At 38.3% G+C, this 23277-nt stretch overlaps 1 protein-coding gene and 1 non-coding gene across 20 annotated transcripts in view; both read left to right on the top strand.

Moving 5' to 3' along the window:
* Positions 1–2875: 2875 nt before the first annotated feature.
* Positions 2876–3078, top strand: LOC118660856. The gene has a single exon (XR_004969053.1). It is a non-coding gene; the product is annotated as a small nucleolar RNA SNORA73 family (small nucleolar RNA).
* A 626-nt stretch (positions 3079–3704) lies between these two features.
* MED23 (mediator complex subunit 23) overlaps positions 3705–23277 on the top strand; it is a 69158-nt gene continuing 49585 nt past the window's right edge. For 11 of the 19 annotated variants that reach the window (XR_004968992.1, XR_004968988.1, XR_004968989.1 and 8 more), the window contains exons 1-13: positions 3706–3922; positions 4250–4281; positions 4446–4533; positions 6260–6384; positions 7833–7944; positions 9721–9819; positions 10559–10660; positions 11332–11401; positions 13044–13156; positions 14690–14785; positions 15325–15342; positions 20552–20752; positions 21676–21819. Coding sequence is in view for 13 of the 19 variants with exons in the window: in XM_036318202.1 (XP_036174095.1) it covers positions 3875–3922; positions 4250–4281; positions 4446–4533; positions 6260–6384; positions 7833–7944; positions 9721–9819; positions 10559–10660; positions 11332–11401; positions 13044–13156; positions 14690–14785; positions 15325–15342; positions 20552–20752; positions 21676–21819 (1248 nt within the window). In the remaining 6 variants the exon portion in view is untranslated. Of the gene's footprint in view, positions 3923–4249; positions 4282–4445; positions 4534–6259; positions 6385–7832; positions 7945–9720; positions 9820–10558; positions 10661–11331; positions 11402–13043; positions 13157–14689; positions 14786–15324; positions 15343–20551; positions 20753–21675; positions 21820–23277 lie in introns of all 19 variants that reach the window. The other 8 variants (XM_036318206.1, XM_036318207.1, XM_036318208.1 and 5 more) reach the window with 7 other exon arrangements.

The raw sequence follows: 23277 nt of genomic DNA, 5'->3' as shown, positions 1-23277 counted from the left end.
GAAATATCAGTGTGAGAGAAACACATCAATTGGTTGCCTCCTGCAGGAGACCTGACCAGGGCCCGGGTTGGGTAGGAGTCTGTAACTGAGGTACGTGCCCTTGACCAGAATGGAACCCATACCCTTCAGTCCACAGGCCAACAGGATTTTCATTTTATCGATGATTTTATAAGACAACTTCTTATCGGTTGAGAACATAGCATCCATTATACTATCTATCTATGGCTTTGTTTACAATTTCAATATTTATTCATTCAATATGTCCATTTATTCTACCATTTTCAGAGGCTATTAAAATAACCATAAAGTTTTAAAATAGTAAATTGTACTTTATCAAAATTAAAAATTTCTACTAATCAAAGATATCACTAAAGAAATGAAAAAGCAAGACATGACAGGAAGAAAGCATTCCCCATACATATATCTAATACAAGACATATACAGTACAGACTGTTGTGGATGAAAAAAAGGAGTTCATGAAAAGAAAGCTCACAGGGTGATCTGATCATACATTCTTAACTGGGCATGTCACGGTGGAGAGCAATGCCCCAGACATATCATTTCTTTAGTTAGAGGCTTACCTTTGCCTCGAGCAAGCCCTGACCATTGTTTCTGTGCGATCGACACACCATGGAAATATCTCTTTCAGACCTTATTCTAACATGTGACCAGCAATGCAGACCCGTCCTTCTGAAGGGTGCCCACTCTCAAGAGAGCACATAATCTTAACTATTCTGTCACCAGATTCCCAGCCTTGCTTTCTCCCACCTTCTGGTAATCTTTCATACCTTCCCTACTTAATTTCTTTTTTTAAAAAATTTCTTTTTATTGTTAAAAGTATTACAGATGTGCCCTTTTCCCCCCACTGACCCCCTCCACCTGATTCCTCAAGTTCAAATGCATAAAAGAAACTGCAAACTATTACTCTCTGAAGCATTTTTTAAAAATATATTTTTAGTCCTAACCAGTTTGGCTCAGTGGATAGAGCGTCAGCCTGCAGACTGAAAGGCCCCAGGTTTGATTCCGGTCAAAGGCATGTACCTTGGTTGTGGGCACATCCCCAGTAGGAGGTGTGCAGGAGGCAGCTGATTGATGTTTTGCTCTCGTTGATGTTTCTAGCTCTCTATCCCTCTCCCTTCCTCTCTGTAAAAAATGAATAAAGTATATATATAAAGTATATATATAAAGTATATATATATATATATATATATATATATATATATATACATATTTCAGAGAGAAAGGGAGAAGGAGATGGATTGATACATCAATGAAGAGAGAGAATTATTGATCGGCTGATTTATGCATGCCCCCTACTGGGGATCAAGCCCACAACTTGGGCATGTGTCCTTGACCAGAATTGACCCAGGACCCTTCAATCTGATGCTCTCTATCCACTGAGCCAAACCAGTTAGTGCTTTCTGAAGCATTTATTTCTGTTTAGATCTTGCTTCCAGGTATATCCTCTGTTTCACTCAAATAAATGTTTATAAAAACTCTACAAAAAATAATAAAATGACTGAAACAAAGAAAAATCTAGATTTGGACATACTTGTGTTGACAATATATAAGTACTAGAGGCCTGGTGCATGAGATTCTTGCACTTGGGGGTGGGGGGTCCCTCAGCCTGGCCTGCACCCTCTTGCAGTCTGGGCACCTTCAGGGAAGCGGGCCTAAGCCATCAGTTGGACATCCTTAGTGCTGCTGCAGAAGTGGAAGAGGCTCCTGCCACAGCTGCTGCACTCTCCAGCCATGAGCCCAGCTTCTGGCTGAGTGGTGCTCCCCCCTGTGAGAGCGCACCGACCACTAGTGGTTGTTCCGCCATTCGGTCAATTTGCATATTAGATTTTTATTATATAGGATTCCTACAAATAAATAAGAGTATAAGAATCCACCTTATTAACCTGATGAACAGTGAGTAAAAGACTTGAACAGGCTTTTCATAAAAGGCATCTGAATAGCTTATAAGGTATACATCTAAAAATATCAACATCATTAGTCACTAGGGAAATGTATATCCAGTAGAAAGACTCAAGTGTAAAGGTTGACACCAGTTGTTGACAATGATGTGGGACAATTGGAACTCTCACATATTGGTAGCATTAGAATGTAAAAATGGTAACACTACTTTGAAGAACTGTTTGACAATTTCTTACAAAGTTAAACATATACTTATCATTTGACCCAAAAATTCTGCTCCTAGGTGTTTACCCAACAGAAAAGAGAACATGTCCACAGAAGACTTGGTTGAGAATGTTCATAACAACTTTACTCAAAATAGTTACAAATTGAAAATAAAATAAATATCCACTGTAAACAAAAGTCTGAGGCTATATTTAGAAAACAAATTAGCCTGGCCAGTATGGCTCAGTAGTTGAGTGTTGACCTATGAACCAGGAGGTCATGGTTCAATTCCTAATCAGGGCACATGCCTGGGTTGTGGGCTCGATCCCAGGTGGGGGCGTGCAAGAGGCAGCTGATCAATGATTCTCTCATCATTAATGCTTCTATCTCTCTCTTTCTCCCTCTTCCTTCCTCTCTGAAATCAATTTTAAAAAATTAAAGAGAGTTTATTCAGATAATGATTTGCCCTTAATGCAAACCAAGAATACATTCCAAAATGGAGGCGATACTACAGTTTACAAAGGCAAAAGTTAAAAGGAGTTGTTGGTCAGAGATGGGTTTCTAGGGTTAACAAGACTAACCCTAGTTAATAAACTAACATGGTTTGTTTTCTGATTAGTGGGGGGAACTGAAATTTCAATGGTTGGCTGACTCAGGGATCAAGCAAGTGGGGTTGTGAAAATAATGGGTAATATGATTGAGCATTTATCAGGTCCTAAGTTAGCGCTGGCCTAGAGAATAGAAAGGCTGTCCAACGTGGGTACCCCTGGGAGGTCCGTCTTCCCAGGGCTCTGCCCAGGTGGCCTAGAGGAACATAGGGCTCTGCCCCTGATGTACTGCTCTTTCCACAGCGTTGGAGAGAAAGCCGGCCTTGAGTCTGCACCTGATTATTCCTTCAGCTTTTCAGAGTCCTGTGGACAATGGCTGAGGAGACATACCATGCAGGAAATATCTAGTATAAATAATTAAAGATAAATGTTTATAAAGTAAAGATAAATAAATAATATTTTAAAGGCTGTCTTTGTCTTTTTAAAAATATTTATTGTTTTATGTTGTTTTTTTAAATAACTATTTATTGTTGAAAGTATTACCTATGTCCCCCCATTGACCCCTCTAGCCCACCCTTGCCCCCCTCCTCCCCAGGCCTTTACCACTCTATTGTCTTTGTCCCTGGGTTATGCATGTATACATACAAGTTCCTTGGTTGATCACCTCCCACCCACCGTCCCAAAAGGCTGTCTTTGATCACACAATTATAGTGCAGGGATCATTATTTAACAAGGATGGAAGGATTACAGCTTATCAAATGGTACAATCAGCTTAAGGGGCACTGCTCCTTCTGCAGGCAGTATTGGAGCCCATCCGGCAAAGGTAGGCTCTATGAGCAATTCCCGCTCCGGCCAGGAGGGGGCGGCCTCAGCCCACAACACCTTGGCGTGACTTAGGTTCGAGGCTCCACTGGGGGGCGCTAGGGTCTAGCTCGCGAGCCGCCCTTCCCCTCCGGCGGAACCATCTGCTGGCGCCCTGGTTTCTGGGCGTTTGGTGATCAGGGAACACCAGGCACTTCCCGGCGCTTCCGTCCGGCCCCGGTGGTTGGCTGGGCCCCACGGGGGATTCCGCCGAGCGCGGGAGTGGAAAGCGAGCCCGTCTCCCCGCGGATCCCCGCGGCGTCTCCGCCCTCTGCGGGTCCGTGGCCGGAGCTCGGGCCGCATCCCGGGCCGCGAGCCGGGCGCCCGCGGGAGGCGGGGCGATGGTGCAGATGGAGACGCAGCTCCAGAGCATTTTTGAGGAGGTGGTGGTGAGTGGCAGGGCCAGGGGCCCGGGGCGACGGCGGCGCCAGGCGGGGGCCGGGGGCGGCGGGGCCCGGAAGCGGCCCTCCCCCCCCCCCCCCCCCCGCGCCTTGGCGGCGAGGCGGTGCTTGCGTGCGGGGCCCGCGACCCTCAAAGTGCGGAGCGGCTCCGGGTCCTGGAACCCCAGCGCCGCGGTGACGGGCGGGGTCCGCTCGGCCGCGGCCCGGGAGGAGGACTCGCCCGCGTTACCCCGAGTCCTTGGCTCGAGGAGGCCCCTCCTGCGCATTCTTTTACATTTAATTCACAGCGTTTTCTTTTGTTTGTTTGTTCTACAGAAAACGGAAATTATAGAGGAGGCTTTCCCGGGGTGAGTATCTGCATGGCAGATTCCGGCGTTTTTTACGTGATCGTATCTGTAAGGTTTTGCGTAGTTTTCGCCTGGCGGGTTTGTCAGACCCACTGTTGTAGTGGAGTCACTTATGTCGAATGACCTTTTTCAGACGGCGTCAGCAATGTGGCTTTTGTTCCTAGGATGTTTATGGACACTCCTGAAGATGAGAAGACAAAACTGCTCAGCTGCCTGGGGGCCTTCAGGCAGTTCTGGGGTGGGCTTCCTCCGGTGAGAACTGCTGCTGATTTTTGACCCCTTCTTCTTCTTCTTTTTTACATTTACTTTGATGTTGGTGTTGGGGTTTTTCCGGGAAGCGAGCGGTAACATTGTCATCAGCTTGTGTTTGTCCGTTCTGGCCCCCACTTGTTCCGGCTTGTGTCCTTCCAGTGGAGAAGCCGTATCTTGGGAAGCCAAGGTGATGACAGCGCTGCCTGAGATGTTAAGAACCGGCCCCGTGTTAGGCTATCTATGTAATACCATTTCCACCCCGTTCAGATTGACTTGGTGCCTTTGAAAACAGCCCTTTTAGGGATTATAAAGGTTAAAAACTTCATTCATTTTCTCAACAAAACAACTGGCACAGCGTAATGAAGCTACCACTAATGTAAAGATACAGCAATGCCACAGTCAGGGTGCATGCTTTTATAATAGGGATATAAAGATAGAAGAAAAGCGAGGAAAAGAATAGTAACACTTAGTAACAAAGAACAGTCACCAGGAAATGTATCCCTGAAAAAGGCAAAATATGTGGTCCTTTAGGAGTGTGTGCCAGTAGTGCCTTTTCTTCTCATGGGTCATTATCGGTAGGGAAATGCGTGCAGTTGAGGCGCTGGTGGTAAGACTTGCTACTCAGACGTGGATCACATAGTGGCAATACATTCACTTCTTAAAAGTGTTCTCTCTGCAACCAGTGTGCTCAGTTTGTTTCCTTCCAGAAGTATTTTGTGCATGGAGAATCATTTTTACAGACTGGTCATATACTATGTACACAGTTCATTTCCACCTTGCTTTTTTCCCCCTTAAAAATTCTGCTTAAGAAAGTAATTCTATAGCAATCCACTAAAAGTTAAGTTTTCTGCCCTCCTTTCTTACAGCATAATATTCTATGTTATGGCTGTACCTTCCTTTATTTAACCAGTCTCCTACTAACTGACATTGAAGTTGCTTCTTATCTTTCCTACCTTAAACAATGCAGAATGAATAATATTATATACAGACACAGAACAAATTCTTGGAAGTATATTTAGAGGGTATATTGTATGAGGTTAAGGTATGGCCCTTGTCTTCAAGAAGATTATATTCTTCCGGGGGAGCCAGGAAGAAAATAGATATTTCTAAATCAGCATATGTTCAACAATAGAAGTATGTATGAGGGACAGTGGTTGTGCAGAGGAACAGGACATGGGCGATTCTTGAGGATATCCTAGAAGACAGGCTTCGATATCGCACTTCATTTCTGTATCATATTGAAAGCTGTATGAATCCAGAAATTTGCTATGTCATTGGATTCATTTTTGGCTCTTAGGGATTAGATTTACACTAAATTTCATGAGGCTGATATATTTACCCATAATGATTTCCCCCCTTGCCCGCCCCCCCACCCCCAGTGATAGGAATATTTCTATTTGCCATTAAATAGGTTACTGCTTATAATCTGTATTAGAGTTTTCTGTTAACCACAAATATGTTAATGATATCTTACTTCTTTTAGAGGTCCCATGAAATAAAAATGGTGGGGATTTTAATTTATATAACTGTAAGGTTTTATGCTTAATATAACTGAAATGCTAAGTCCGATTTTTTTTTTTAAATTGTCTTTATCAATGAATGCTTATAGTAGAGTATCTCATTCATAGTCTTGATATGCAGTACTCTCAGGTGTGTAGTATTAGTTGTTTGTTAGTTACAAGATATAACTTTAGACTTAAAATATAATCATTTTCTAATTTTCCAGGAATCTCATGTACAGTGCATCCAATGGATCGTTAAATTCATTCATGGCCAGCATAGTCCTAAAAGAATTTCTTTTCTTTATGACTGCTTAGCAATGGCAGTTGAGACTGGTCTTCTTCCACCCAGGTATGTTTATTGGTGGGTGTAAGCAATCCAAAGAATTATTATTTTTTTATTAATGTTTGGAAATTGATCGAAATTGTTGTTGTAAAAGGATAAGGAAATGAAGTAGGAAGTTAGGTTCAATAAGCAATCCTTAAACCCTGGCAAGGTGGCTCGGTTAGAGTAATGTCCCGCTATGCCAGGGTTGTGGGTTCAATCCCCCATCAGGGCACATAAAAGAATCAACCAGTGAATACATAAATAAGTAGAACAACAAATTGATATTTCTCCCACTCTCTCTCTCCTTCCCTCTCTCTAAAATCAACAAATAAAAATTAAAAAGAACAAAAACAATCCTTCATAATACCTCACGTTTTAGTTTCTAGGATACAGTATTCTTTTTAAAAAATTTTGATTGCTTTTTTCTTTTTTTTTTTTTAGAGAGTGAGAAAAAAACATCAATGTGTTGTTCCACTTATTTATGCATTCATTGGTTGATTCTTGTATGTATCCTGACCTGGGATCAAATTCGAAACCTTGGCATAGCGGGATGGCGCTCTAGCCACTGAGCTACCCAGCCAGGGCTAGGGTACAGTATTCTTAGAGTTGTGAAGTTAGAGGCTCAGAAACAGACTGGCTTTGCCTTTCAGCTCAGGGGTTAAAATCACTCACTTTAATGAGCTTGTTCTAGTTAACATTTGCTGCACTTAAACACCATCCTCTAAAACAGTAATAATCATTTTATTACTAACAATCATGGTGGTTGATTGGGCTTACGAGGCAGTTTTTCTCAGGGTCTCATTCTTATAGTCAGATGGTAGCTGGGACTGCAGTCATGACAAAGGCTTCTCCATTCGTATGTTTGGTGATTGATGCCGGGCTATCATCTGGGACCTCAGTTGGGTCTGTTGGCTGGAGCCCGCACATGCCCTCTCTGTGTGACCTGGACTTTCTCAAAGCATGGTGGACTGTAAGGGCAAGCATTCAAAAGAGGGCCAGGCCAAAGCGGTATCGTCTTGCTTTGGAAGTCATACAGAATCCTTTTGCCATGGTCCGAGGCCTGTCCAGATTTAAGGGAAGAGGAGGTAGACTCTCCCCCAACCTCTTCCGGGCAGAATATCAATCTCACATTTCAGAGGAACATAAGGATCCAAAATCTTGTTGCAGCCATCTTGGAAAAAATACAGTCTGCCGCAAGCTGATAGATGGTAAACATTTAACCATCTGTGTTTAGATTTCTTTCTAGTTAAAATACAGAGTACTATTTAGTCCTGCTTTGTGTTTATTCTTTCATACAAGTAAAATCTATAAAATACTGTACATACTTTTAAAAAGTGTGCTTGAATAATAACACGCTTTTATGAAAAATACTTACTGGGACAAATATAGTAGCCAGAGTATACAGACCTTGGCTACTAGAGAACTTGTAAAATTCTGTCTTATAATTGGAATGTTGTTGGTTTCTTTCCTAGGATGGTTTGTGAATCCCTGATAAACAGTGATACTCTTGAATGGGAAAGAACACAACTTTGGGCCCTAACTTTTAAACTGGTTCGGAAAATAATTGGTGGAGTGGATTATAAGGTATCTTTTTTTTTTTTTTTTACTAATTATAAAAAGTAACCGCTGTCAGGCAAGATTAATTTTTCAGTTGTAAATATCTTAATTTCAGATGGGAGAAATTAAGTCGAAGCATTTACAAAACTTACTTTGTGTTGCTCATTTCCTAAAAGGATTTAAAATGTTTCCCTCAGCTCCCTGCACTCCCCAACATAAAAATGCAGGTGGCTACTATGTTTTTATGATGAGTCAGGAAGTTGCCAAGCAGACTTTGGGTTTCTTCATGCCACAGATCTTATGAATTTGGGGCCCTTTTCAAATGAAAGCACAGAGGAGCAGTGTGTAGAACTGAGAAGGGATGTAGTCATCAACTGATGGAGGGAGCAAGCCCTACTTCACCTTTACCTTGACCTTCCTTGCACAGGTGTCCTTTCTTAATTAGTATCTTTAGCGCTCTGCTCTTACCCAAAAACAACAGCATATACTTTCTAATTGTGTCTCATATTGCAGTATTTCAATAGCTGCAAAAGCCATTCTGCTTCATTCAAGCCACTTTTGTTATTTTTCTCTTTTTTCCCCTCTTTTTTTTTTAAATTCTTTACCATGCTAATGAGGAGGAACACAACATTTTTTTTTTATTGTTAATTCTCACCCAAGGATATTTTTCCCATTGATTTTTTTTTCTTTTCATTTTTGTTGTTTTGTTTTTGTTTGTTTTTAGAGTGGAAGAAAGGGAGGGGAGGAGAAGGAAGGGGAGGAGAAGGAAGGGAGAGAGACATCGATTGGTTGCCTCCTGCACATGCCCCGAATGGGACGGGGATAAAACCTGCAAACCAGGTATGTGCCCTTAACGGGGGAATTGAACCCAAGATCCTTTGGTTCGCTGGCCGATGCTCTAACCATTTATCCACATTGGCCAAGGCTGTTATTTTTCTTTTTGAAAGAATTATCAACACCTGACCCTGTGCTTTATTTCTGTATTTTCTGTAATCTAAAATGAGTTAGTTGATAATTATTTATTTGAATTATGATTTGATACAAAATTTATTGTAAGAAGTTTTTTCTGGTTATTTTTCTACTTATTTCAGTTTCCTTAGGTTAATATGCAGTTTTTACTTTTTATTTACACTGCACTTTATAATGGTTTCTGATTTCTCTCATTTATATATTTTCTCTATCTTTTTTACAAGATTCGTCACATAGTTTATATTCAATAAATGTATATTGAATGAAATTTCTTCTCTGTGTATCAGATTCTGCTCTGAAATAAATCAACTTGTAATAGTATAAGGGGATGAATGATTAACAGAATAACCTTGTAGGGTAAATTTGAAGGAGTATGTGATGGATGAGAATGGAGAATAAAGTTAGAAATGCCAAAGAGAGTGAGCAGAAAGGGTCATCTGCCAGAAAGTTTAATATTTTTGTTCATATTTTCAGATTATTTTCAAGTTCTATTCAAATATATTTTTGTCTGTAAACCCAAATCAAGCTTTTTTTGACCACAAACTTGTGTTCTGAAGCTCAAACAAGTTTAGCAGAGTGTGGAAAGTTTAATTTTTATTTATTAGTAACTTTCTTTGTTGATTGATATGATAAGGCATTCTTTAGAATTCTATTTTGGAGCATGACTTATCTCTTGGGTTAATGTTAGGGACTTGAATATTAGCTCTCATTTAGAAGAATTGAGATGTGGTTTTGAAGGGAACTTTTTTATGAGTGTCTAATCTTGAAACCTTTAGATGTTTGGCACAGGGGGACATTACTCAATTTTAACCTATGGATTTTTTCTTATATCAGGGTGTTCGAGATCTCTTAAAAGTGATTTTGGAGAAAATCTTGACAATTCCCAATACAGTGAGCTCAGCTGTTGTACAGCAGCTTCTAACAGCAAGAGAGGTAATTTAAACCTTGATCATAGCCTCAAAAAATAGTTACATGCAGTTCTGTGCTTTTAAAACTCATGGTAACTTGTGGAATGTTCCATTTGTTTACTTCTACAAAAATCACCTTTTTTTGAGAGTACATTTATTAAAGCTGGGGACAGTGAAACAAGGGAGCAATAGGATAGAGCCTCGGTCGGGCTGCTTTGGCTCATTGAAAGTCAGAGAAAAGGGGCCTTGGAGACAGGTTCAGGGGGTGGGGGGATATTAGCTGCTGCCCATCGCTCCCCTGGTTGGAAGTCTCCTGGGGAACCTTAAATCACTTAGTTTTAAGGATGCTATTTTACTTTTGATATTTTGATTCATGATTTTTAATTATAAAAAACAGTAATATAGATGTTAAAGTACTTCCAACCATTATAAGATGTCAGACTATGGACCATGTAAAAGTTCATTGTGCTTTTTGCAAGAATTGTTACATTGGTCTCATTGGTCTCTTGCTCTCCTATTGGAGTCTAATAATATTTAAAGCATTTTCAATGTTATTTATTAACCATCAGCAGTCGTTCCATTGTTTATTAATCTTCATTTTTAGAGATTCTTCACATATAAGTGAATTCCTTTGTGCTATAGTTTAAAGCCAATAAATTACTGAAGTAATATGTCTACTTTTTAATATATTGTTATTGTTGCATTAAAGGGCTCATCTGTAGGACTAGTCAAGAATAACAATATTGCCCTTTTATTTTTCTCAGGTTATAGCATATATCTTGGAAAGAAATGCCTGTTTGTTACCAGCCTATTTTGCAGTCACAGAGATCAGAAAACTGTATCCTGAGGGAAAACTTCCACACTGGGTAAATTTGATATTTCCCCAAATTTTTAATAGCATTTTTTATAAAAAATAGTTATGTTAACCTTTTTTGTGCTTATTTTTAAAATGCTTAATTTTATCCTTAGGTGCTATGTCTTTTTTATCAATACATATATATATATATATATATCTTAAAATATATTTTTATTGATTCAGTGAGGAAGGGAGAGGGAGAGAGACAGAAACATCAATGATGAGAGAGAATCATTGATTGGCTGCCTCCTGCATGCCCCCTACTGGGGTTAGAGCCAGAAACCCAGGCACGTGCCCTGACCAGAATTGTACCATGACCTCCAGGTTCATAGGTCGAATTTCAGTGGGTTCATAGCCCATTGTGCCACACTGTCTGGGTATCATTATTTTCTGTTTCATTCCTCTGCTGTCCTGTTGCCACAGTTTATATATCACGTGATAAAATATACATAGCTTTATCAAATAGCTAAGGACATTGTGGTATCACTTGGCCTAATTCAGAGGCAGAGGAACTGGTAAGTAATTGTTTAGAAGGAAGCAAAAGAACACCAACCTTCGAGTAGTTCCAATGTGCCAGGCTTTATACTAAACCTTTACATGTTACCTCATTTTATGTAAATGATCAGTATATTCAGAGCAGTCTTGATTTTATACTTGCTTGTTTTTTTGTTTTGTTTTTAGTTACTTGGAAACCTAGTATCAGACTTTGTGGATACCTTCAGGCCCACAGCAAGGATAAACTCCATTTGTGGTAGGACTGTAATTTAAAATATACTAAACAGTGTGTGGTTTTGAATGATCTGACTATGGAACAAAGTTGACAGTGTCTTACACATGTCTTGGTGGCTTGTCATTTTGTAACTCTAGGACAGCGGTTCTCAACCTGTGGGTCGCGACCCCTTGGGGGGGGGGGGCGTCGAACGACCCTTTCACAGGGGTCACCCAAATACATCCTGCATATCAGATATTTACATTACGATTCATAGCAGTAGCAAAATTACAGTTATGAAGTAGCAACGAAAATAATTTTATGGTTGGGGGTCACCACAACATGAGGAACTGTATTAAAGGGTCGCGGCATTAGGAAGGTTGAGAACCACTGCTCTAGAGCTTACTAGCCTTTGACTTGTTTTCAGGTATTTTGTGCTGAATGAAGGGAGGGAAGAGCAAATGTCTGGACTGGGTCTAAGCTTCAAACAGAACCATCCTAGATGTATATCCTGGTGCTTAGAGGGAATTTTGAATAGAGCTAGTAAAGCATCGTGGAATCTCTACCCAACTGAATATCATTACAGACCTGTCGCTCCGTGTCCACAATACGCAAAACTATCAGGCTCTTTTAGCCCATTTCAATTCACATCTTTGCTCTCTATTTCACTTATTTTATTTTCTATTTTTTCATGTTTTGTTAGATTCTCAGATTTTCTTTTAAAAATAAGCATGTGATTTGGCAGTGTTTGCAGTGCGCATATATATTCCTGAATTATTTCTAGACATCATGTTGGCCTCGGTCTGTCTGGGAATATAGACCATTATTTAGTCAATAGCACTTCCTATGAGCCGGGGCTATTCTGCAGACTGAAACTCAAAAATAAACAAAATAAACACCATACAGATGATTCTCAGGCTTCTAGCTTTTGTAACTGAGTGGATATTTATATCATTTAATGAATTATTGAAATAATGTGGGTTTGAGAAGGATGATGATGAGTTCAATTTAATACTTGTTGAGCTTGTCGTACCCATGAGCCATCCAAGTGGCAGTTAGATATATGTGCTGGTAGTCATATGCTACAACTAAGGCCTCTAGGGACATCATGCTTGAAGTCAATCATGTTGACGCTATAATAGAAAGTTCTGCAAACTTTTTCTGTAAATGGTGATACAGTGAATACTTTGGGTTCTGTGGGCTATTCAATCTGTTGCAGCTACTCAGTTCTGCCATGGCAGTGCAAAAGCATCAGTGAACCATTTATTTAGTTTATTTTTGTATTTCAGTCTGCAGAATAGCACCAGGCTCATAGGAAGTGCGATTGACTAAACTTCACAAAAATAGGTAGCAAGCTGGAATTGACCCATGGATTATAGTTTGCTGACCTCTGTCCTAGATACTTGGACAAATGCAACATATTTGAGTTTGGAAGGCCTGTACAAATTGGTATCAGACTTTGTGGACACCTTCAGGCCCACAGTATGTTCACAATCTTATGTATTGGTCTCCAGCCACCTGGACTAAAAGTAATCAAAGACAGTTTCCAAATTTTCATCCAATTCAGACATTTTTTAAACCCGCATCTGGTTTGGCACAGATGTTCATTAAATATTTGTAGAGTGAATGAAGGACCAGTATTGTGTTAACACTTACTTAAAAACCTTTTTTGTAATACATACAGGCCGCTGCAGCCTTCTGCCAGTTGTAAATAACTCAGGTGCCATGTGTAATTCATGGAAATTGGATCCTGCAACTCTTCGTTTTCCTTTGAAAGGCCTGCTGCCATATGATAAGGTATGTTGCTAAATAATGGAACTTTTGGCCTAACAGCCTTCACCCTGTAATATATGTGTGATGCTAAATTGTCATCTCGTCATAGACTAGAGAAGTAAATATTTATTTAAAATTTTTATTTATTGATTTTTGTTTTAGAGAGAGACAGACATACATTGATTTGTTGTTCCACTTATTTATGCATTCATTGATTGATTCTTCTGTGTGCCCTGATTGAGGACCGAACCCACAACCTTGGTGTATCGGAACAATGCTCCAACCAATTGAGCTACCCAGCCAGGGCTGAAGAAGTAAATATTTAATGAAAGATAGTGTGTGGTTTAATGTGTGATTCCAGTATACTCTGGTTTGTGATATTTCAGATGTTTAGGCTCCAGTGGTCCACCTCTGGCAAAGTACTTGGAATTAGAAAACTGACTTTAAATTGATTCTTTGTTTTCATTCATTCTTCACAAAGGGAGGACCAAAATTGAATTTGCAATGTCTTTAAAATTTGGAGAGAGAGCCTCATATTTGTTAGATTTTTAAAAAGGGGGGACGGGACACAAGTGGAATAGAAAACAAAGGGGAAAAATCCACAAATATTAGTGAAATGAAATGAGGTAAAAACATAATTCTATAATGAGATTTGATAGATCATTATATTATTTTGGGTGTTGGATTGATAACAGAGCAGGGTATGGGGAGGGCTGGATATTGTTCATGTACATGTTTTATGTCAAAACTGATATGTAGAGTAACTAGCAAATTTGTTCAAAAGTGAGGAGGGTTAAATAGTGAATGTAAGGTGACAATCTGAGCTCTCGGCATATTCGTCAGAAAATTTTGGAACGTGAAAATATGGTAAACTAAATGGAATTTACTTTCACTTTCATCATGATAGCAATAATAACAAAAACAGATGAATTTATTGTGTGCTTACCATGTGCCAGGCAGTGTTCTAAAAACTTTACTTTGTGAAATTATTATTTTTAACTATCATCTTAATATCTCCATTCTACAGGTGATGAAACTGAGACACAAAATGAGTAGTAACTTGACTAAGGCACATGTGTAGGAAGTGGTAGAACCAGAATTTGAACTCAGGCAATATGATGCCAGAACCTCCACTCTTAAACCCTGTGCTACCAAGTCATTTGTCCTCTCCAAATTCGGAGACAGTGCTTGTTTTCACTTGTGTGAGGTGATTGGAAACTGCCTCCACTTCTCTTTGATTTGATTTCTGAGCAGGAAATCCTTTCCTTACAGTGAAGCGCAAGACTTTCATGTGGCCAGCTGAAGTCATTTTCTAAGTTTAGACTCTGTCTGACTTCGGGCAAGTCCCTCTGCCTTATCAAATAAGGGATGGAATAGATTAATTTCAGTGAGCACTAAAATCCTATGATTTTTTTTTTTTTTTTTTTTTTTTTTTACTAGATACTGCCTACAGTGTGCAGGTAACAAGTGCCTTTAGAGGATTTTTTGATCCCAGTTTCAAATTATTTGAATTTACTTTAATCTTGAAGCAATAATTATTTTTTATTTTCTTTAAAGGATCTGTTTGAACCACAGACTGCTTTGTTGAGATATGTATTGGAGCAGCCTTATTCCAGGGATATGGTCTGCAATATGCTAGGTTTAAATAAGCAGGTACTGTACTGTGATGGAAACCTAGTAAATTCTGTGTAAAATCTGCACTATTCTTTTCTCTTTTCTTTGCTATAGCTAACTGAGCAAAACAGTTAAAACTATTTGGTGATTTTTAAAAAATATATGATTTATTAAACAATGTATTGTTCCTATCATATATATATATATTGCTTTCAGAATGTTTAAATTAAAAAGGAGATATTTTGAAAGTTGATTTATTTTGCATTGCTTTTTTTTCTATAAGGCCAGTTTCAAGTATACCTTTTGCCAGAGAAACCTACACATGACTTAACCCTAATTTTTTATTTTTGTTGTTGTTTGGGTGACCTTTTTTATAACCCATAGTATCTTCAGCATGGCCTCATTGCTGACTTTTTTGGGGGTGGGTATATGTTTTTGGTGGTTTAACATGTGGGAGGGTTTGTGCTGACTCTGGGTTCCTTGAGACTGGCCTCATAGTCACTGTTTTGTCTTTTCTTTTTTTCTTCCTTTATTTTTGTTCTGTCCTGTCTTGTCCTGCCCATCCTCCAATGCTCTAGACCTTGAACATTGCTCAGGTATGTTCACAACCTTACTGTTGTATTGTGACTAACGATACGCTGGCCGCTTTGTAGCCACTGATTCCGTTTAGAGAATTCATGTATGGTCGGGGCTTGAAATTGGCAGGACCATGCTAAGACCAAGGCCACTAAAACAAATTCTTCTTGGGATATGAGAGTTGTTTTTGGTGGATTGTTTTTGGTTTTGGTTTTTGGTGTTTGTTTTCCTTATTTTTTTTCTTTTTAACAAAGAGACAACACCTGGCACACAATAAAGCCTGTCACTTTTTTGATGGGTTGTTTTTCTCCCCACTCCATTTTACTGTTTTTCATACTTTAGGGCTAAAGTGAGCCTGGTGGAATTTTTAGAGATGGAAAGATTTGTGGTGGCCTTTATCTTTCCAGACTTTTAAAACAGAAACAAATAACAACATCAATAAAAATACTTATGTTGCTTTGTCTTAAAAAAGAAAAATTAAAAACAAAACAAAGAAAAGAAAAAGCACTTTAATAGAGATACGTTACTTTTAAAAGTTGGAGTGGTAAACCTTATACAGAGAAGGATTTTTTTTGGAAACATGGGGATTGACTAAGAAATGTCACACTCTTAGGTGACCCCACACCTGCCTGACGAACACCCTTCTTGTCAGTCTCTGCCCGATGTGTCCTCCTAGAGTGAGCGCCTCTCAGCTGACGCTCCCCTAAGGCGGGAGAAGGACACTGTGGCCAAACTTTATAAATCAAACTCTTATGCAGTCCCAAGTCTGTTCCCGGACTTTTCACCTTGGAGACTTTAAGCAAAATAGTGGTTCCAATTATTTTTGTTAAAAATTTTTGAGCCCAACATATTTAAATAGACCAGCTTTTTTCTTTTAAAAAGACGTTCTTGTCTAGGCTATATAAAATAGCGTTACTGTTTGCAATACTATAGTGAAGGTTGTGCCAGTGCTTCCATTTATAAAGCCCTATTTTTAAGGACATATAGCTTGGCCATAAAACTTGCTCAGTGTTGAAACTTTGCATGCCAAACCTCACCCTGGTTAGCAGTATCTCTCTTATTATTTTAAGTTTTTTCTTCTGAAAAATTTACCAAGTTTCCTTGTTTGAACAAGCCTTTGTACATGTGAAAAGTGAAACTGCTTCACAGTATATGACAGTTACCTCATATAATCAGTTTGTCAATTTAACACCTTAAATACACAGTCATTAATTCTGATCAACTTTCACTTGAGTTAGAGGTAAGTATTTAGTTAACTTTGAAAGAATGCTTTATGCTGCTTCTTAAAACTAATTTTTGCAATGAACTTTAAATCCAACAACTCAAGTTTTTTACAGTTGGTGGATAAATATAGCAGTGGTACCCTCCCCCAGATAGCCTTAGCTATCATTTGCTGCTTTCTTTTGGGGGGCAGTTCTTCTCAAACCAGAAATTGACAAAACAAAGAAGAGTATCTCTGATCCAATCATTTTAATAACAAGTTTCAACCTAAAAAAAGTTTATGACTAAGACATAAATCCGTAAAAAATAAAGTTTATAATGGAAATGCTGACAGAACATTATTATTATTGGTCCCACTGAAGTGTAAACATTGTCAAAACTTTACGATTCATCAGTAGTTGTTTTGTAGAAAACTGTAGTGAGTGAACTTGTAGATGGAAGATATGTGCTGAATTGACTTGATATGTTATTTTCACCATCTGGAAAATAAAGAAAATGAGAACACACAGTATAAGAAGCATATGATTAAAAATAAGCAAGTTATCTTACCACGTCTTTTATCATTACAAAACTATATCCTGCACTGTACTTTCTTGTCCTTTCTCTAGCAATGCAGTAATTAATGAAAGCTTGAAACTTTTAAAGAGCTGTCTATATTGCATTTTCCAGTAGGAATTGGGCTATATTTTATCTTAAAATTGGTCACATTTAGAAGGTCATAAATAGCCCAGTTCTGTGACCAGCAAAGTGAAATGTTCACAGTGGAAGAATACTGTTTTACGTGTGTACACGAGTTTGTGTTCTTTCTACTGAATAAGAGCAAGTTCTTGTGTGGTGATGTATGAACTCTGGCTACCCTGTGACAGTGAAGTACTAGACTAATCACTGTTTATCTTTGAAAGGCACCATTAAAGTGGTATTAACTGGCACGGCGCTCCAGTTCTTATTGGCAGAGAATAAATGACATACAAAAGGGTATTTTTTTCCCCAGCTGATCCTGAATAGGTATTACTTTAAAATTATTTTCTATCTCTAGCCAGCATTGCTCACTGGTTAGAGCATCGGTCTGCGCATGGAATGGTCGTGGGTTCAATTCCAGTCAAGGGCAGGTATCTGGGTTGCAGGTTCAAACCCCGGCCCCGGTAGGGGCACGTGCAGGAGGAGGCAATCAATTGTTGTCTCTCTACATCCATGTTTCTCTCTCTCTCTCTCTCTCTCTCTCTCTCTCTCTCTCTCTCTCTCTCTCTCTTCCCCCCTCCTTTCCACTCTCTCTGAAAATCAATGGAAAAAATATTATGGGGTGAGGATTAAATAAAATTTGTTTTCTAGCACTGAAATAATTATTTAAAGTTAATTAAGTCCACCTAAGTACATGTTAAAATTTCACCACAAAAGCTGTACCAGAACTGTTATATAAACATGTCAGAGGCTACTTAGCTAGAATATGTTCAGGACTGAAAAAAGCCTTATCATTTGCTGTTTGAAGTCATGATGGGAAAGAATCAGGGGCATGGGTAAGGGTTACTGTTAATGTTTCTCAGTGCTTAAGCTTTTTAGTAAGAGCGGAAAATTTAAAATGCTCCAATATAATTTGAGCTATTATGCAGAATGTGAATTGTTAAAATATTGAATTTAGATTCATGTTGTTAAAAGAGGTTAAAATATGCATATAGAAATAATGTAAACGAATTCAACTTATATGCTTACATAATGAAGACTTAAATTTATAAAAGTTTCAGAATAGTTATGAGTAACCATACACATAGTGTCCATTGGCTTACAGAATTACTATAGCCTAGTGACTGATAATTAACTTTTATTTACAGATTATTTAACTGCTTTGCAAATTTTCATTTGTTCTACTTTGTAAAATAGTCTATGTGATGGAGAGTCTTAATTTTAGAGTACATTCCTTAGTAATTGAAAACAAAAGCCAAACTTCTATTCTAAAGTAGTAGCACAGATTATTGGCGGGGGGAGGGTGTATTATTAAAATTGGCAAGTAAACAAACATGTTTAAGTTATCCCTAAACTTGGTTTGAGAAATGTCCTTGGCTTTAACCAAAAATACCTGGGAAATATAGAGTTAATTCTGAGAGATGTTCTGCCACCCTCATCACCGGGGCAGTTAGGCACCATAGAGATTCCTGAGTGATTTAATTCTTTACAGAAAATTTGGAGCTCATCTTGAGTCGTGGTATATATGGACATATCATCAGCTTTAACTAAATTTCCTTCTTTGTCAAAATCTTAATATTTTTGGTTTTTCTCCTTAAATCATTAACTGTATGACCATCACTACACCCCTAAAACATATAGGTAAAAATCCAGTTTTTTAAAAAAAACCAAATAGCTCATATTAAAAAGGTTAACTCCTGAATGACTCAGATGCTAAAACCAATTTTATTTAGTTTTCTCTTTTTTCCTAAAGCAGATTGATGAAAGACCATCATGGATGGAGGAATAGGTGACAAATTGGTTAGTTTCCAAACTAAAAGCAAATTCCCACCACTAATGGAAAAATTCCTACTGGAAATAATGGCTTTACTTCTTTTCACAAATTTTTCTGACTCTTGTATACTTTGAATGACCTCACTCTAAATTTGTGTTGTCTGACACATTTCTTAGGTTGTTGGTGGTTGGCAGAACTAGTGAATTTCAAGCCCTGTACACAGTAGTTTTGCATGCTGACTTAAGAAATAGTTTGTAGTGTTGTCCGTTGCACTTTGCTCTGCTTCATAATGATAATTACATTTGGAGGAAAAGTACTGTAGTCTCAACTGGTGGTGTTACTATTGCTCTTTGTAAAACTGTAATGTGGTTGAACTGTGAACATGGCATTGTGTTTTTGGAAAAAAATATGAAACAACCATTGATGCTTACTGTTTTGGATAGACGTTTGTTTTACTTGCATGCTTTAAGAAAGTGCAGCTATCTTGAAGCTTTACAAGTTTGGAGCTGGCAAAGAGCATGCAAAAGAGGGGATGCTATTCATTATGTTTTGTTTTTTTCCAAATTCGTCCCCATTTTGCATTTTCCCCCCTAAATTTAAAGAAATCATATCCCTTTTTCATGGCAAAAGACGAACAATTACATCTAAAGTTTAGAAGGAAAGCATGTATATTAGTAATTGTATTCACTAGAAAGGCATCTAATTGCCTGGCTATTAAGCCATATTATATATTTTACAAAGGAAATATGAAAATGCATGAAGTATGGCTTAACATATATCTTTTGGTAAAAGTATACATTTTTAAATCACTTTAAAATGCATAAATCATTTTGCCTCTAGAAAGGGAAGTTGCATTTTCATTTTTAGTGTTTAAACTCAGTTCTTTTTCTTGTTTTAGAATTTAAAATAGTCTAATTTACAATTAAAGCTGCATTATGTTTGACTTCTAAAAGAGCAGAGACGAACTTTGAGACCAATTTTTTGCTGAGGAAGTTTCCATTTCAGTATCAGAATCAGTGACACACATTGAAAAACAAATATTGAGTAGTCTGGCAGCTATTTATGTATACCTCTGTGTATAGAGTAAACTTGTGGTGGTTACTTTAAAGTAAATTCACACATTTCTTGGCTTTCTTATCACAATATCTAATTCCTGGAAATCCAGGGTTTTCATATTTTGAGTTAGATTGCAAAGTTAATACTGGTATCCCCATTTCATATGCCTTTTAAATTAACTTCTTTCAAAGGATAAATAACAAAATTTTATACTCTGCTGTGCCATTTGTCAAATTGAAATAATGTCTATAGTGAAAGTCAAAAGTTAATGGGAAGTCTGTCTTGTATGAGACCTGAAAAAAAATTTTTTTATGAAACTCATCCTCTGTGATTATGTAACATCATGCAGCTTTAATAGACTAAATCTAACCTTAACTGTCTTAAGTTCAACTTCATTTCATGCTTCTCAGCCTCTTGTTACAAATAATGGCCATTAACTGGAAACTTGGGAAACTAACCAGGAGGCTTTTGGAATACTGTATTTAATCTCTGCCCTACAGCAAAAGCAGCGCTGCCCTGTGCTGGAGGACCAGTTGGTGGATCTGGTGGTCTACGCCATGGAGCGATCTGAGACGGAGGAGAAGTTTGATGATGGGGGAACGAGCCAACTCCTGTGGCAGCATCTCTCGAGTCAGCTCATTTTCTTTGTGCTTTTCCAGTTTGCAAGTTTTCCACATATGGTCCTTTCTCTTCATCAAAAGGTTAGTACTAAATCTTTTGTTAGAGAGCTTCGCCTGTTGATGAGTATGTTTTAGACTGGCATGGACAGTGTCTTGTGATGTCAGCCCTGGAAGAAGTTCTGAGTCCTACCTCATGTTCTGCACAGTGCCTGTGTGATTTCTTAGCTTCATTTTCTTATCATTATAGACACTGGGTTTTGTAATTCATTCTGTATATTTGCAGTGCAAAGATCAGGGAGTACAAGAGGAAAAGATACTATAGGACCCTCAGTGAGCTCCTTACTAGTGGAAAGATAAGATATAAACAATTTGATTATAATTTAATAGTTTTCATAGTGAAATAATGTTTCCCTGAAGGGAATGAAGAGCCCCAATTAAAGACATAGGGGTGGCTTTATCAAAGAGATCTTGAAGCTAGTTAGCACTGAAGGACAAATAGAAATTTGCCAAGAACAAAAACTGAGAAAGTGTTTCCATAGTAACAAGTTCATCATTTGGAAAGGTATAGAAGTTTTTTTTGATAACCAGTCCTTAAGGATTTTAAATTACATTTGATTTTAGCCAAAACCGAGAAGCTTGAGAATTTTAAATTAAAATTTTTTGTGTATGATAAAGCATTCCTCATGTTTTGATGAGATATTTTTGGTAATTATCCCATATTAAACTTGTTTCTCATGCACATGTGATCAACTTAATTATGTCCTAAAACATTTAATTTTTGATATGTATAGTTTTAGTGGGGGTCAGGGAGGAAAGATATATGTTATATTAAAATAATTTAAAAGGCTTTCCACGGTGTGTCTTGAGTTGAGACTAAGTAATTAGCAAATGCCAAAGTTAGATGCTAACATTCTGAAAGCAGGGTTTCTTCTTTTTGTTTTTTTCTTTAAATGTTGCATCCAACTCTTTAGTTGTGTAGATATGTATTTAACCATCTTTTACAGTTAGCAGGGCGAGGACTGATCAAAGGCAGAGATCATCTGATGTGGGTTCTCCTGCAGTTCATTTCTGGAAGTATTCAGAAAAATGCACTAGCTGACTTTCTCCCTGTCATGAAACTCTTTGACCTTCTGTACCCAGAAAAAGAAGTAAGTTTTACTAAATGGTTAACAATGTGGTGATTGAATTATGTCTAAATTATGCTTAAGGATTTTAGTGTGATTTTGTGAAAAGAGCACTGGATTTGAAAACTGGAAATCTGAGTTCTTACCCCAGTTCTGTAACTAACCACAATCAGGGGATGGATATTAGGTCTCTCTCATCATCAATCTACTCATGTCTAATGAAGAAATTGAACTAAATTATTTTTGAAGTTTATCTTAAATCACAGTGGGACATTTAGTACAGCAAATTTTTTTCCTACATTTTAAGTAGGTTTACAATTTTAAAAAGCATTATACTGTTTTTATCTATACATATCATTGAATGGCCACATGATATTAGTGTCTGTGAATATCTTTTGTTTGTTTGCTAATTGAGTGTGTCCCCCTCTGTGTATTATTACATAAAGTATTTGAGTAAAATATGGCATGTACTTATGATTGCCATTTTGTAAACATTTTATTCTAGGCATTTTCATCATTTTTTCTTTTTTAATTATTTAAGCTTCAAGTGTACAACATTTATAATTCAGCATCTGTATACACTACAAAGCAATCACCCCCAAAAGTCTAGTTTCCATCTATCACCATACAGTTGACTCCCTTCATATCTCTCACCCACCTTTCTGTAATAACCACCATTCTGTTCTCTGTATATATGAGTTTGTTTTTGTTGTTTGTTGGGGTTATTTTTTATTTTATTTTTTAAGATTCCACATGAGTGAATCAAATGCTATTTGTCTTTCTCTTTATGACTCATTTAGTATTATACTCTCAAGTTTCATTCATGTTGTCACAAATGGCAAGATTTCGTTCTTTTTCATGGCTGAACTAGAGGCCCAGTGCACGAAATTCGTGCACTCGGGGGGGGGGTTATCCCTCAGCCCGGCCTGCGCCCTCTCGCAGTCTGGGAGCCCTTGGAGGATGTCCGACTGCCAGCTTAGGTCCGCTTCCCAGAGGACATCCTTAGTGCTGCTGTGGAGGCAGGAGAGGCTCCTGCCACCATTGCTGTGCCCAGCTCAGGGCTTCTAGCTGAGCAGCCCCCCCCCCCGCCCCCCCGTGGGAGCACACCGACCACCAGGGGGCAGTTCCTGCATTGAGTGTCTGCCCCCGGTGGTCAGTGTGCATCATAGCGACTGGTCGTTTGGTCGATTTGCATATGTCTTATATAGGATAATATTCCATTGTGTGTGCGTGCGTTGCGTGTGTGTGTGTGTGTGTGTGTGTGTGTGTCTTTATTCATTCATACATTTATGGACACTTAGGTTTTTTCCCTATCTTGACTATTGTAAATAACACTACAATGAACATAGGGGTTCACATGCCTTTTCAATTAGTGTTTTCAGATAAATACCCTGAAGTGGGAATGGCTGGATCATATAGTTCTGTTTCTGAATAAATTAGTGGCTGCACCAATTTACAGTTTCACCAACAGTGTACAAGGGT

The sequence above is a fragment of the Myotis myotis genome, unplaced genomic scaffold (assembly GCF_014108235.1).
Source record: "Myotis myotis isolate mMyoMyo1 unplaced genomic scaffold, mMyoMyo1.p scaffold_m19_p_7, whole genome shotgun sequence".
In the NCBI taxonomy this organism is placed as follows: domain Eukaryota; kingdom Metazoa; phylum Chordata; class Mammalia; order Chiroptera; family Vespertilionidae; genus Myotis; species Myotis myotis.
Note: the sequence above shows the minus strand (reverse complement) of the source record. Positions and strands in the feature narration are given on the sequence as shown.